The following is a 16424-nucleotide window of genomic DNA, read 5'->3' on the forward strand; positions in this document are numbered from 1 at the left end:
CTCCTCTCAAGACTTGGGGTTTCCCTGCAACAATGGTTATTTGTGGCCTGGAGGCCTCTTCAGAAATAAATGGTAGGAAATGAGGGTTAAGAGCACCAAACTATGGAGCAAGGTTCAAATCCTGGCTCTGCCACTCAACCGTTGTGAACCTGTTCCCTCACATACAAAGGAGAAAAAGGCAAACAATATTTCACCTCATGGGTTATGGTGGAGGATGAGCTAACTCTTCTTGGGTTCAGAGGACACTGAGGCCCTGAGCAGAATCTCAAAGCAGTGACTGCAAAGCCCAGCTGCCTTCCTTCTTTGAGCCCCAGTTTTCCCCTCATGAAAGACGAGCCGCACCCCAACCTCATCCACGCCCCGCTCTCCGCTCCACACACACTGACACTTTCTAGGCTTTTCACGTCTGGGGTCTTTAGTTCGGCTTAGGACAGACCCTGCCTGAAGGGCCCCTGCAAACCGCGGAGAAGCCCAACCAGTCCCTCGTTCCCGCTTTGAGGAGGGCGAGCCGCGCTTTCGAGGGTGGGGTAAGAATGAAGCCCCGCCCCCGCCCCGCCGCGCCCGCCCGCCCGCCACCGCCTCTCCGCCCGGCCCGGCCCCGCCGTCCTCCGCCTGCCGTCAGGCGATCTCCGCGGCCAGCCCCGCCGGCTCTGTGACGCCGCGGGCCCCGGGGTCCTCGGCGCCTGCGCCCGCCATATAAAGGCCGACGCCGCGCCGCGTCGCTGTAGTGGCCTTGTTGTCTGCTTTTCTCCTGTGTGTGCTGACGCCGCTGTGCCCCCGTCAGCCTCCCGCCCGCCGTCTCCTTGAGACCCAACACCGTAAGTAGCCTCTGACCGAGCTGGAAGGGGCGGTGGCGCCGCGGATGGCAGGTTGGGTGCCCGCACCGAGGCTGGAGGCACCGGGGCCTGGCCTTCCCTCAGGCCCGGTGGAACCCGTTGCAGACCCCGTTCTGCGGGAGGTGCCGGCGGGCCCCTTCTCCCGCCCCGCCCCTCGACGAGGGCTCTTCTGGTCGCGCGACCTCGCGACGCCCGGTGGGCGCCCGGGCGGGCAGGAGGCAGGAGGTGCGAGCCGAGCCCGGGATTGGGCCTTTTCTGCACACAGCGAGCGTCCGCTGGCGCGGAGCTCGGCTGCAAGGCCCAGGCTGCGGCCTGGGGCCTCCCTTGGCGTTGAGCCTGCGGGCCCCGGTGACCCAGGGCGGAGGTGGCATCGGGGCTTTTAGTGGAGGGCCCTTGTCTGTCGTGAGCGTGGGCGTGTGTCCGTGTTGTTGTTTTGGTGTCGGAGGGAGCGTGGCGACGGTAGTTCGGAGCTAGGGAATCTCGGCTCCCATCCTTTCCCCTGGGTCAGGCGTCACTAGTTGCCGATCCTGGCTATCTGTGCTGGGGCTGAATCTTTGCAGATAGCCCCCTGCTCCTTCTGAATATTTCTCTCCGTTATTTTGCCACAGCCTGGAGTTGCTGAAACAACTATTGTAACAGCAGATACTGTCGTCATAGTGATGTGGCTTTTAGGAGCCCCAACTCTGTAAAACTTAACTCGAGGCGTCTGGCTCTCCAAGGGATAGGACGTTTGCCTGATTTAGTTCACTTTTTAGTGGAGACTTAAGCTTTGGGTTTTGGGGTCATGCAGTTTTCACCAGAGCTTCACAATATAAAGTATCTGTGTCATAGAGCAATGCAGACTTCTCCACTCTGCCCTCTAAAAAGAAGTGTCAGAATTTCAGGTCACTTGAAACACAGGTTTTTTTTCTTTATGATGTTGATAGAACCCACTTCCTGCCAGCCATGGAGGGTGATTTAATTTCCAAGTTCAGGAGCCTAAGGAATTGGAGAAATGGTCTTGAAAGCATGTCAAATCAAAATTTTATCCATTGTGATCTGAAATTTTTGCACTGAATTCCAGCTGTGTAACACTGAAAAAAGTTCTCTTTAAGTCTAGGATTACAAAGTGCATTGAATTACCGATTAACCGATTGCCTCCTTGCTATTTAATAGGATCTCAACTCCCTTAAGAGTAACCTAATAAACAAATTTGACTATGACTAAGCAGATCTTGCTATTTATCGAGAGTTATTTGAAAGAAGTATGAAATGGTCGTCTTGCTTAAAAGTAATTTTATCAGCTGCTTTACCAGACTCATGTTTCTGTAATGTTCGTTCTGGTGCTTTGGAATATAAAAAGAACATAGAATGTTTTCTAAGTAAAAATTGGGCTCTAGTGGGGATGCCTTTTGTTGTTGCCTTGTCACAGGGAAGGTCCTCTGCTCTGGGCCCTTCATTGAGCAGGACAACTGCATTATTGGCAAGCACTAAGCAACATGGAGAAGCAGACATATTTGTGAACTGAAAAGTGAAATGCGATTCTCTCCAACCATGGTGTAGTGAGAACAGGATATATCAATGGCTGGTTTGAAAATATAGTTTTACCTTTTTGCTTCCTTTCCCTAACAGCTTGTCTGTTTGGGGGATGGAAACAATTGTCTGGGAAAAGCTGAATGAATATTTTAACTGATTTAATGGGTCTTAGGCCTTTGAACCTAAAATGGGTGCAATGACTGTTTTAAATGCCGAATTCTACACTTTGAAGTTAATAGGGACATCACAGGATTATGAATACCTGAAAAGCATGGAGCTTCAAAAGCAATACTTAAAATTTGAAGAGGTCTTGAATTAATCTTTACAGTCACATATTGCTGCCCTTTCCTCTCCTGCTGAAGACTCTAAAGATGGTAAAAAAAAAAATTGCTGGCTTAGAATTCTTAATTTTAAAGAGGTTTTATTGTTTTTTCCCCAGAACTTAAATTCTTTGAAGTTAATTGCTTAATTAACTTTTATGTAAGAGATGTCTTTTTCCTGGTGACTCATAATTAATCCGAGTTAATAAATACATTTTTGGAGCAAGTAATAGGTTATTATTATGAGGATTTCGGCAGAAGATCTCAAACTGGAACACCTGGACAGTCAGAAATGAAGTATAAGAAGGGTGGTGAAATTTAAGTTCCTTATTTGGTTTAGGGAATTAGATTGACATCTGCTTATTCTTAAATCTTTTACTCTCTTATATATATGGTCTTGCATTGATCCAAACATAAATAAGTATATCCTGATCTACTTTTGGGATCTGAATGCATTTTTCACTGTTAGGTCTCACAATGGGAAAAGTACTCCCTTATTTGATTGCTTTGTTTATTTTGGACTGACCTTCCTCAGGTTTGCAGGTGGTTAATTGTGATAACTATTCAAATGAGAGTAGTCAGTATTCAGTGAGAGCAGAAAGGCAGGCAGAAAGTAAGTCCATTTGAGATCTATTTTGCATCAAAAGTATAGAATGTAACCCTTAAATTTATACCAGTATTGAGTTCAGTAGGGCAGGCCTTAAAAGCTTCTGTTCCTAGGAGTTAGTCTTTGAAAAAATTTTATAGAAACACTTGTATGCTGGCCTATGAATTACCACTTACAGTGTTTTACAGAGGTATATACTACAGTTCCTTAGGATTTTATAGTTAATAAGTTAAAGGGCTTCTAACAGACTGTAGTTGATGAAATGTAGAGAACTAATATCTCTTAAATTTCAAATTCAATATAATACTTTTTTTTAGATGCCTTCAATTAAGTTGCAGAGCTCTGATGGAGAGATATTTGAAGTTGATGTGGAAATTGCCAAACAATCTGTGACTATCAAGACCATGTTAGAAGGTAAGTTTATTAGAAAACCTGGGTCAGGGGAAAGAGGAAGAAATATGTAGTTTGAGATAACCTGTGAACGTTGAATTTATTCCAGTAAAAATCTGTCTTAAAGTGCTCAAGAGGATGAAGGGGTAAAGTTTCCTTTTTTTTCTTTGAAGTATTAACTGCATTTTTCTGATACAGGTCATCCTTTCTGCATTGTCTGAATTAATGAGGTTTTTTTCCCTTATTAAATAGATAAGACCATAAGGTAATATTGAAATGATTTCCAAGCCTCAGACAATGGCCCATTTCTATTAGGTAAATTTGGATTCACAATTTCTAATGACAAAAATTAAAGCCTTTGGAAAAGAGATACCTTCCTATATGGGAGCAAAATAGAGCACCTTGTTTCAACAGGAATAAGCTGAGTAGATTGTAAAATGAGTAGATGTCTGTCGTTGGTTTTTTCTAACCAAGTTTTCCCTTTTGTCTGTTTTGGTCATTCCTCTGAAACTGCTGCAAAGCATATATGAAGCACAGCAAAGTAATAAGGCAAGAAAACGGGTCTTGAAATATTGTGAAACTTTTACTAGTTAACGTGGATCTCTTAGCATTACCTAAAATGGACTGGTAGACATTAATAGTACATGGAGACATAAAAATCAGCATCTAGAATTGGTGGGAAAAAAAGACTTAGTAATAAGAATGTTCTTCAGTACTTAAATATCAAAAGTTTTTTTATGTGGGGAAGACCTGTAGCTTATAAATACTTAAGAGTTAGGGGCCAAGCAGTAGCTATCTGCTGATGAAAAGAAGGTGAGAAATGGTCTTTGTTCTTGGAATAATTTATAAACTAGGAAGGGAGACAGACATCAAAAAAGGCAAACTGTCACATAGTATAATTAGTGAATTAATGAAGTCGTGTGCCAGGTGGTGCTGTGGGAACATCTTGGCTAATGTTTTTCTTCCAGCTTGTGGAGAGACTTCAATGTGTAGTACTAGTGAGGTGATATTTCAAGTCTAGTAAAACTAGGATGTTTTGGGAGATCATTCTGAGTTTAGACAGAGTGTGTGAGAAAAAAGTAAAATTGAGGTTTTTGTTGGGGTTTATTGGAGTGGGATGAGATTATGATACTATAGTTGGTAGAGCTGAAGGATGGGTTTGAGAGGAATGGAAAAGAAAATAACTTAGAGCTTGAACATGTTATGTTTCCAATTCCTTCAAAAGTTCTTTGTAACAATCTACTAGGCAGTTGAGTGTGTGGATTTTGGTCCCCAGTTGTAGACTGCTGAAGATAAATAAACTTACTTTGTATACTTTGTATGGGAGTATATACCTATGGGAGTAAATGAGGTTGGCAGGCAGGCAGCCATACTGGGGCAGGAGGGTGGGTGTTGAGATTTTAGAAGTCAGAAGTGGAGAATCAGTGGAGTAGGATTTGTGGAAGCCAAGGGAATAAGGGGGCATTTTGACCAGAGTGATTATCAAATTCATATACTATAGACTGGTCACTTAGGATTTCACGGTTAATAAGTTCTAACTTCTAATAGATACTAGGTGTAGTTAGAGGCAGAAGCTGAATTGCAGAGGATGTGTCTTCTGTTTTCTAAGCAGGTGACTTCTGTTTGCTGATAAAAGCTGAACATATAATTTTTTTTGGTAATTGATGCCAATCATGTGGCACTTACAGTACTGTATCCTGGTAACTTACATACATAGATCACTTCTATTAAGTTGTAAACCCCTTGGTACATCCCACAGTCACTGTTCATCAAGTACCTGTTGAATGAAGAACTATGGTATGGTCACTAATAAAGAGTGTGAAAGCAATCCAAGGGTCCCTAAAGGCAGGTGAGTAAGGCTTTATCTAGAAGATGTAGAAACTGATACCAAAATTGCTGCCTGAATACTTGCTTTGGCAATGAAAGTATTCTTGATTTCATCTTAGTTGGTGCCTGGCACACTAATTTGTCCTGTGCTGCTTCAAAGAAGCATTTGCCGATGTAAGAACATAGGGCTCCTTGAAGATTTTCCATGCCAGCTTTGATCACTGGGAGCAAGTGGACTGATAGCCAGCAACAGTTAAATGATTCTTTCCCTCTGTAGCCTTTGGGCATCAGAGGTGAATGGCTTTATCTTTAGTGTCAGTGGTTTATATAGAATTCTAGCCTCTTGAGGACTGGAGTCTATTGAATTCAGCAACTTAATGCTTTCCTTGTTTTGTATCTGCAGTATCTCTGCTGATGGGTTTTTATGACTTGGAAAGCAAAAATAAAACCTTCTAATCACAGGACAATCAGAAGTGAAAATCTTGGCATGTGTACATGTGGATTGACTGATTTGTTCAGGTCCAGAGTGTGGTATCAGGGTACAGGTGTCTTTCAGAAGTCCTTGAAACTAAAGAGCTTAAAGGAATGACTGTTGCTACTTGTGCATTCAGTCTAAAAGTAAAAAAACATTTCAATCCTTAGTTTAAATGCTAGAGAAGTAATCTTTTACAACCATAAGGCCCATATATTTTTTTTTTTTTAATTTATTTATTTATTTTTCCCCCAAAGCCCCAGTAGATAGTTGTATGTCATAGCTGCACATCCTTCCAGTCGCTGTATGTGGGACACGGCCTCAGCATGGCCAGAGAAGCGGCGCGTGGGTGCGCGCCCGGGATCCGAACCCGGGCCGCCAGCAGCGGAGCGCGCGCACTTAACCGCTAAGCCACGGGGCCGGCCCAAGGCCCATAATTTTAATGTGACTTAAGCCTTCTTCCAAATAACATTTGGATCTAATGATCTAAGCTAGTCTTCTGTATTATGTTTCCTCTAATATCTTAATTCCCCAAATACAAATATTTTATATAGTGTAACTTCTTTCTCTCCCCTCTGATTAAAAATATTTCATATTAGGGGCCGGCCCGGTGGTGCAAGCGGTTAAGTGTGCGCGCTCCGCTGCGGTGGCCTGGGGTTCGCTGGTTCGAATCCCGGGCGCGCACCAACACACTGCTTGGCAAGCCATGTTGTGGCGGCGTCCCATATAAAGTGGAGGAAGATGGGCACAGATGTTAGCCCAGGGCCAGTCTTCCTCAGCAAAAAAGAGGAGGATTGGCAGGTGTTAGCACAGGGCTGCTCTCCTCACAAAAAAAAAATAAATAAAAATTATTTCATATTAGTTTAGGAAAAGCATAAGTGACTTGATCCAAATTGAGACATTGTCATTTTATAGTTTTACTCTAGGCTGAGATGGAATCAGGGTAAGTCATTGGTGGGAACGAGGAGAGGGGAGATAAGCGAATCCATCTGTACAGGGTAAGACACCTTTTTTTTTTTTTTTTTTTGAGGAAAATTTGCCCGGTGGTAACATCTGTTACCAATCTTCCTCTTTTTTTTTGCTTGAGGAAGACTAGCCCTGAGCTAACATCTGTGCCAGTCTTCCTCTATTTTGTATGTGGGATGCTGCCACAGCATGGCTGGTGAGTAATGTAGCTCTGTGCCCGGGATCCGAACCCACGAACCTGGGCCACTCAAGTGGAGTGCGCAGAACTTTAACCACTTGGCCATGGGGCCGGCCCCAGATACCATTCTTTTTGAATCTACTCTCATCTTTACTGCTCCACTGAAACTGCTTGTTAAGCTCAGTGACCTCCATGTTGTCAAGTGTATTGTTTGCTTCATTTCTCATCTAGACCTATTAACAGCATTTGACAGTTGATTATTCCCTTTTACATTTGGCTTCCAGGGTACTTCACTTACTACTCTTCTCACTCACAGCCTTCCATCCCTCCCGTCTTTAAAGCTTGCAGCTCCCCAGGGCCTAATCCTTGAACCTCTTGACTATATCTGTACTCATTCATTCCCTTGGTCATCTCATCTAGTCTCATAGTGTTATAAACCATCCATACACCAATTCCCAAACTTAGCTACAGTTCTTATCTCTTCTCTTGATATTTAGACTTGTATATTCGACTGCTTGGTCTACTCTTGGATGTCTTATAGATATCTCAAACTTATGAAACTGGAATTCTCAATTCCCTGCCCCTCAAAATAACAATTCCTTTGACAGCCTTCTCCATATATGGCAGCTCCTTCCATCTAGTTCCTCATGTGTCATACATAACCTTAGTCTTCCCTGACTCCTTTCACATTCTGCTTACCATCTGTTGGCAAATCCTATTGGCTTTACCTTCAAAGTGCATACAGAATTGGACCATTTGTTACTTCTTCCATAGCAATAAACCTTGTCGAAGCCACCATCTTGTGCCTAGATTATTGGCAGCCCCATTATTGGTTTCTCTCTTCCCCCGCTGCTCTCCACCGTCTCTTCCCAACACAGTATCCAAAATACACAAGGCCCTATGAATATCAGGCCCCTTGTTATTGATTGCCTCTGCTCCTTTCACTAGATTCCTTAGTGTTTTTAGAACACTCTAGAAACTCCTATCAGCTCCTATCAGAAGGCTTTTGCGTTTGCCATTTCCTTTGCTTAGGTGTTCCCTCCTCCTTTAGGACTTTACTAAAATGTCATCTTCTCAGCGAGGCATCCTGAGCAACTCTATCTAAAATTGAAACAGTTATTCCTTTTCTCCTGTATTCATTGCTGACTCGCCACTGCCTAGAACAGCACCTGGTAGGTATCAGGGACTCAAACGTTTGACTCACCACTGGCCATATCAGCATTACTGATCCTCTGCTACAACCAACGTAGTACTATAGTAACTTTTGGTCTCTAACCTTGGTACTTGCTAACTGTTAAGTAACTTTCTTTGGCAGCGGTTTTTTAGTCATGTAGAAACTGAAGGACAGACCCATTTGGTTTGAAAAATATTCTTATTTAAAATCTTTAACATATGGATTTTAAGTTTTTTCTTTGGAGTTCACCAACCACTTTGAGAATCTTGAAAGTTAGACCTTTTTATCAGAGAAACCTATAGATTCAAAATTATAGGTAATATGTATGTGATTAGTAACACTAAAGGGTATACACTGGAATTAAGTCCCTCAACACACATACCCGTTAACTTCCCTAGACATAATATTGTTAACAGTTCCTTATGTTTCTTTCTGGAGATATTTTAAATATAAATATATAAATATATTCTTATTTTTATTCAGATAACATTTATCTTTTTATACCTAGCTTTTAAAACTTTCATCTTGAAATCAGACCAGTATGTGTGGAGCTGCCTGCCTTATTTTTGTCAGTGGCTGCATGATCTGTTGTGTGTGTGTATATACATCTTTGGGCTTCAAATTTTAATAGATTGAGATTCTGTTACTTGCAATACTTTTCGTTGTTTTATTTTTCTAAATGCAGTCTGAGAGTTTGGTATAAAGAGTGAGGATAAGAGTCTGGCTTTAATTTTTTTTCCAAATGGCTGCCCAGTCATCTCAACTCCACTTATTAAGTCATTTTTCCTCCTAATTAAGAACTCTATATAATATTTCTGTATTTGTCCACTCACACAACTTTATATAGTTTTGGGTGGTTCATGGATCTATTGATAGGAACCAGCAATTTTAGATGTTCTTAAGAGAACTATTCTTAGTAGGTCTTTTCAGATAACATGTCTTGCAAGTTACTTGTTTGAGACATAGTTTGGTTGGTGTAAATGTTATAATGGAGTTAGGAAATCATGGCAACTTTCTTCTGGTTTTCTTAGATTTGGGAATGGATGATGAAGGAGATGATGACCCAGTTCCTCTACCAAATGTTAATGCAGCAATATTAAAAAAGGTAAGGTAGCAAACTATACACCTTGTATATATACTTTTCTTTTTTCATTAACAATATCTTTGTGATCTTTCAATAATGATAAATAGCTTCCTTTTTGGAAAAAAAACTACATAGTGTGAGTATGACTCTAAATATTTGTTGTAGTTCATTTAACCAGGCCCTGTGAATATTTGAGTTGTCTAGTCTTTTTCGCTAAGACATTTAAAGTACTGAAATACAACAGTATGTGCTTAGCAGAAAGGAAAATTTTTGTATTGTTTGTCTACTGAATAGGTATGCCTCAAAGGGAGCTTGAAAACAAGAAATGTGCTTTTGTTTTGTTTTTGTTGTTGTTTTGTTTTGTTTTCAGTTGATCACCTTACCTTGTGTCTACACTGAATAGGATTTTAGTGTTTCGGGGCACATGGTTCTTTAAAAGAGCCAGCCATTTAATTCAATGCTCATCTGAAGAAACAGCAACCAGTTTCCACACTGCGGGGAAAACTGGCTAGGCTTAGAAATGGGAATGGTCGATTCCAGTTGGCCTCTTCCTAAGGGATTTTTGGAGGTCGTTGACCATATGCAGTTTCATCTTATGCTTTCTCTTGACCCTGGCATGAGATGTGGCTGCACTGCATATTTTTCCATACTCTTACCATGATTAGCTATTACCAGTCTTTTTAATTGCCCTAGACCAGGTAAAAAGTGATTTTTTAAAGCTGAACATTTTTTACATATGTTATTGGCCATTTGTGTTTTCTGCATTGTCTGTTTTCTTTTGCCCATCTTCCTAGTGGGCTTTTTTTTTTTTTTTCCCCTGAGGAAAATTAGCTCTGAGCTAACATTGTTGCCATTCTTTTTCTACTTTTATATGTGGGTCGCTGCCACAGCGTGGCTGATGAGTGGTGTAAGTCCACGCCCATGATCTGAACCCATGAACCCGGGCCGCTGAAGCGGAATGCACCAAACTTAACCACTATGCCATGGGGCTGGCCCTGCTAGTGGGCTTTTTAAAAAAAATTGTGGTAAAATATACATAACATAAACTTTATCATTTTAGCTTTTTTAAGTGTATAATTCAGTGGCATTAAGTACGTTTTCATTGTTGTGCAGTCATCACCACTAACCATCTCCAAAACTTTTTCATCATCCCAAATTGAAACTGTACCCATTAAACAATAACTCCCCATTACCCCTCCCTCCTAGCCTCTTGTAACCACTATTCTGTTTTCTGTCTCTATGAATTTGACTCTTCTGGGTACCTCATAAATGGGATCATACAATATTTGCCCTTTGGGTCTGGCTTATTTCACTTAGCATAATAGTTTCAAGGTTCATCCATTTGTAGTCTAATAGGCTTTTTATGGGAGTTCTTTATGTAGAATTTCCACCAGTTTGCTTGTGTTATGTCAATTCATTTTTTTTTTTTTGGTGTAGAAGCTTTATATTTTGTCTTGTTAGACCTCCTTTATGACTTCTGGGTATTATCTTACAGTTAACATTCTATTTTATGCTAATGTAAAATGCTTCTAAAAAGACTTTTGATTGCATTAATTCAAATGCCAGACATTTTTTAGATGTTGGAGGTACAGCAGTGAACCAAAGAGACAAAATCTCTGCCCTTATGGACTTTACATTTTAAAGATGTGGAGGAAATGTACAACATAAGAAATATGGTCAGATGGAAAAGCTGTGGAGTATAAGTGGGTTGGTAGGTGGAGAGTTAGCTGTTTTTAGAATAAAGATGGTCAGGAAATGCCTTACAGAGAAGATGATCTTTGAACCAAGACATGAATGTATGAAGGAAGAGAATTTGGGGCAATGGGAACAAGTGCAGTGACCCTAAAGACAAGAGCATGCCCTACCTTTTGAGGAAAGGTAAGGAGGCTAGTGTGGTGGCTAGAGCAGTGAATAAGCAAGGAAGTAGCAGAGAAGGTCAGAGTTAATGGGCTTGGTGATAAAGACCCACTTCTGAGAAGAAGTTTTTTTTTTTTTAATATTTACATTATTACTTGTGAATATTTAAACTTAAGTTTATTGAGTAATAATCACATGATCCAAAAACTGTAAAAGTATATGATAAAATCTCCCATCCTTGTCTCTCATCTGACCAGAAACCCACATAAGTAACAGTCAGCATTAATTTCTTATATATCCTTTTAAGACTTTTTTTTAATACCTATATAAGCCAATATTAATTGCTGTTTCTTTCTTATACAACTGGAATACTCTTAAAAAGCTATTGTTTATTTCACTAAAGTCCCTTATGCTTGGCTTTTCCTTTCAGAAATAGTTCTTTCCTTTTTTTGCACCCTGGCAGTATAATTGCTTGGCTCTGCAGTTTTCTCTCAGCATTGTTTATTCCCCCACCACTATACTATGAAAAAATTTTAATCATACAGAAAAGTTGAGTTATACAGCAAAAACCCATTTACCCATCACCTAGATTCTACAACTTAACACTTTCAGTGTTGATTTTGGTCTTTATGATGGTGCACATAGTCTAGCTAATCAACTTCCTGCAACTTTAGCTATAATGTGTTCATTCCCCTACTAAGGGAACGTTTTTGGGCTTTTCCTACTTTGTTCTTACACTGAATAGTCTTGTGCACATGTCTAGGGTATTTATAATTGCTTGGTGATGATGTATGTACATATTCAGCTTCACTAGTTAGTGCTAGATTACTTTTCAGAGGGGTTATACCAATTTACACTCTCAGAAGAAGAGTGCACGTTTCCCTCACACTATTGCCAATGATTAGTATCAAAATCTTAGGGATGTTTTTGTTTTTTTTTGTGTGTGGGGGGGGCAATCTAAAGTGGTATCTGACTGTAGTGTTAATTTTATGTCTAACAAGGCTGAGCATTTCCTTCTGTTTGACTATTGAGATTTCTTTTGTGAATTGCCTGTTCATATCTTTAGCCCATTTCTTTGTAGTGATTTTTAAGATTTTATATTCTATAGGCTAGTCCATTCCTGGTGGTACATGTTGCAGGCATTTTCTAGTCATTGTCTTGTCTGATTTTATGTATATAATCTTTTTTGCGCAGGAGCTTTTTAATGTGGTCAGTTATAGTTATCTGTCTGCATGGTTCATTCTTATCTAAGATCTTCCACTCTTTAGGGTTGTGAAGATTTCTCAAGCTTCATTTTTGCTTTTTAAGCTTGGCTACCAACTTTATTATTCAAGTCGTCTTCTAGCTAGTTCTTGACCCAGTGTAAGAATAACCTTGCCTTAACAGTGGAATGAGTACCTTGTGACAAAATGCCACAAAGAAATGCACTTTTGTTGTTGTAGGTCATTCAGTGGTGCACCCACCACAAGGATGACCCCCCTCCTCCTGAGGATGATGAGAACAAAGAAAAGCGAACAGATGATATCCCTGTTTGGGACCAAGAATTCCTGAAAGTTGACCAAGGAACACTTTTTGAACTTATTCTGGTATGTTTTTAAATGCATACTGTAAGATATATCTAGTTCAGAACCTTCAGCACTTCTTCTAGAGTTAAATTTGTTAAATTCATTGATACTAAATTTTAACACTCTGAACTCAAATGCAATGCTATATTTAAATCCACATATCAATAATCACATTAAAGGTAAATGGTCTAAACACCACAATTAAAGGGTAGAGATCGTCACATTAGATAAATAAAGCAAGACTTAGCTGTGCTGTCTACAAAAAACTCACTTTAAATATAAAGACATAATTAAGTTAAAAGGATGGAAAAGGATATATCATGCTAACATTAAGCAAAAGAAAACTGGAGTGACTATATTAAACTAGATTTCAGAGCAGAGACTATTACAAGGCTTGAAGGGGGTCATTGCATAATGATAAAAGGATCAGTTCATTATTAAGAGGATGTAACAATCCAAAACGTTTATCTACCTAAAAGCAGAATTTCCAGAAAGTGAAACAAAAACCAGTAGAATTCAAAGGATAAATAGACAAATCCATTATTATAGTTAGAGATTTCAACACCTGTCTCTAAATAATTGATAAAACAAGTAGACAGGAAGTCAGTAAGGATATAGAAGATTTGAATAACGCTATTGACCAACTTATCTTAATTGACATTTATAGAATATTACATCTAATGAAGGCAGAATACGTATTCTTTTTCAAGTGTACACTACCAAGATAGACATGTTCTGGACCATAAATCAAGTCTCAAATTTGAAAGGATTCAAGTCATACAAAGTGTGTTTGTTTTCTGATCACAATGGAATTAAATTAGAAATTAGTAGCAGAAAGCTATCGGAAAATCTGCAAATATTTGAAAATTAAATAACACACTTCTCAGTAACCCATGATTCAAGAAGAAATCAAAAGAAAAATTAGAAAGTATTTTGAACAGAATGGAAATAACACATGAAAATCTGTGAGATGCAGCTAAAGTAATATTTAGAGGGAAATTGATAGCACTAAACACCTATATTGGAAAAGAAAAGAAGTCTCAAATCAATTATCTAAGCTTTTACCTTAAGAAACTAGTGAAAGCTGGAATTAAACCCAAAGAAAGGGAATATTTAAAGATGAGCAGAGGGCCGGCCCCGTGGCTTAGTGGTTAGGTGCGTGTGCTCCGCTGCTGGTGGCCCAGGTTCGGAACCCGGGCACGCACCGACGCACCACTTCTCCGGCCGTGCTGAGGCCGCGTCCCACATACAGCAACTAGAAGGATGTGCAGCTATGACATACAACTATCCACTGGGGCTTTGGGGGAAAAATAAATAAATAAAATTAAAGATGAGCAGAAATCAATAAAATAGAAAACAGGAAAACGATAGAGAAAAATCAAATCAAAAGCTGATTCTTTCAGATCAATAAAATGTAGTGCTATAACTGTTTACATTTGAATTCTTTAAATATTTCTTCAAATAGTCAATATTTGACATGTATTGCTTGTGCACATGCACTAACACACAGACACACACTCGCCAGTAGTGGCCATTCTTTAACGTTTGAGATAGTGTAGTTTACTTAAGGCAGTACAAGGACTCAGTGTTATAGAGGTATAACAAAGAAGGTGACCTACAAAAATCTTTCACAGAAGAATTTGATTTCTTCTTCTCCTTTAATTTCTTAAAATTAACTAGCATTTTAAGCTTAATTAGATATGGATTGTCAGTCATTAACTTTGGCTTTAGTTTGTAACATCAAGTATACTTTAATGAAAACAATAATCACTTTATAGGCTGCAAACTACTTAGACATCAAAGGTTTGCTTGATGTTACATGCAAGACTGTTGCCAATATGATCAAGGGGAAAACTCCTGAGGAAATTCGCAAGACCTTCAATATCAAAAATGACTTCACTGAAGAAGAGGAAGCCCAGGTAGGTAGCCCACAGCTTGTTGTTGATCACATGCTTTTTGAAAGAGACCAAAACCCATAAAATGCCAGGAAAAGAGGTGCCTGTATCAAGGAATCTTGATCTTACATGAAGGATGATAGATACCTTCTGTGTCCTAAAAATATCCTTGTTTAGAGACTGATGTCTCTATGAGTCTAAACACTGCTCTTTTATAAACATAGGAACAAGTAGTTTTCAACCAAAGGTGCTCTTTGATATTTATTCCTTAACAGTTACTAGTTGTGGCAACTAGAACCTTACATGTAAGCCATAAATATTTGACTTCAGAAAATCAGGCTCTATGGTTGGTTGTAGGCTGGGATACTTCAGAGCAACTTAGTGAATGGGGAAGAAATGAATGAATACATTGGAATGATTTTGTTGACACAGCTACAAACTGAAATAATATGAATGAACTATTTGAATTTGCTCTGTCAACTCTGGTGTAATTGCCCTTTGCCTTTGTTTTTTTGATAATTTCAGTGGGGCAGAATGAAAACCTGGGGAGGCAAAGAAGGGTAACCAGGACGTATACTCTTAACTGGGTGTTTTTCCAGTTTTCCGTCTGTCCCATTCTGACCTACCTCACAGCCTATTGATGAGTCAGTAGGTAGTGGTCTTAGGAAAGACTGCTTAAGTTAAGGTACTTCCTTATATCTTTCTCTTTTTCTAGGTACGCAAAGAGAACCAGTGGTGTGAAGAGAAGTGAAATGTTGTGCCTGACACTGTTAACACTGTAAGGATTGTTCCAAATACTAGTTGCACTGCTCTGTTTATAATTGTTAATATTAGACAAACAGTAGACAAATGCAGCAGCAAATCAATTGTATTAGCAGCATATTGTCCTCATTGCATGTGTACTTTGAGTGCAGATTTGAAACTTATGGCTGAGTTTCTTCTAGTATGATCAAAATTTTCTTTTTTCTTGGCTCTGAATAAAACTAAACTGTGGGTTCTCTATAGAGCGTGGCATTTTGGGCTTTCCCTCTTTTTGTAAAGTGATTTTTGCCTAGTTTATTGTCCAGTTAACTTTAGTGATCTTCTAAATACAAGTTGGCATTGTAAATAAAAAAACTTGCAAAAAGTTTTCTGAAATAGAATTAACAATGTATTATCTTTATTCATGAGTTGGAAACTGGAAAAAGGCTACTTGAGGTAAATGTTCTGAGTGGGGTTATTAGGGTGTCTTCTAGCTTCCTGGAGTCGAGGAGTGCTACTAGTGTTGATTAGCCTGTATGGAGCAGGGCTCCCTTAATTGGATCTGAGGACTTGTTTTTGCATTTTTAATCCTCTCAGCTTTGAATATGTTAGCTAGAGACTCAGTTACTACTCAGTTTGTGGTTTTGGGGGAAATATAACTAGACAGTTTGTTAGCTTTTCAATTAAAAAAGACACTTAACCCATGTGGTATGTCATCTTTTTATAATCAGTGATCCCATGTGGGGAAAACTATTTACACTACTTGCATGTAAAAAATAATTTAACCTTTAAATTAACATTAAAATACGTGGCAAAATCCAGAAAGCGTCAATCACAAATGCAAGCTATTTTCAATAAAAAGTAAGTTACATAGTAGGTAGTAGATGGTTTGCTTTTGTGTATTTAAATGTGTCTCTTAATATTAAATGAGTTAAATTTATATACAGTTGTTTAGCTGGAGAGGACTTGTAGGTAGTTCATGTTCTAGCTCACTGGAG

At 39.4% G+C, this 16424-nt stretch overlaps 1 protein-coding gene across 1 annotated transcript; it reads left to right on the plus strand.

Moving 5' to 3' along the window:
• Positions 1-667: 667 nt before the first annotated feature.
• On the plus strand, positions 668-15689 carry SKP1 (S-phase kinase associated protein 1). Its single transcript, XM_004420195.3, has 6 exons — positions 668-818; positions 3595-3691; positions 9316-9389; positions 12668-12811; positions 14569-14709; positions 15401-15689. Exons 2-6 carry the CDS (start codon positions 3595-3597, stop codon positions 15434-15436), a joined length of 492 nt encoding a protein of 163 aa, XP_004420252.1. The 5' UTR covers positions 668-818; the 3' UTR covers positions 15437-15689.
• The last annotated feature ends 735 nt before the right edge of the window (positions 15690-16424 follow it).

This window comes from Ceratotherium simum, chromosome 4 (assembly GCF_057802395.1).
Source record: "Ceratotherium simum simum isolate JZ-2026a chromosome 4, ASM5780239v1, whole genome shotgun sequence".
In the NCBI taxonomy this organism is placed as follows: domain Eukaryota; kingdom Metazoa; phylum Chordata; class Mammalia; order Perissodactyla; family Rhinocerotidae; genus Ceratotherium; species Ceratotherium simum.

Excerpts from the sequence above, each read along its gene's own strand:
- SKP1 (XM_004420195.3), top strand. The coding sequence starts at position 3,595 with ATGCCTTCAATTAAGTTGCAGAGCTCTGATGGAGAGATATTTGAAGTT. Across the intron at positions 3,692-9,315 it reads TATCAAGACCATGTTAGAAG|ATTTGGGAATGGATGATGAA; the intron begins GTAAGTTTATTA and ends TGGTTTTCTTAG. Across the intron at positions 14,710-15,400 it reads CTGAAGAAGAGGAAGCCCAG|GTACGCAAAGAGAACCAGTG; the intron begins GTAGGTAGCCCA and ends CTCTTTTTCTAG.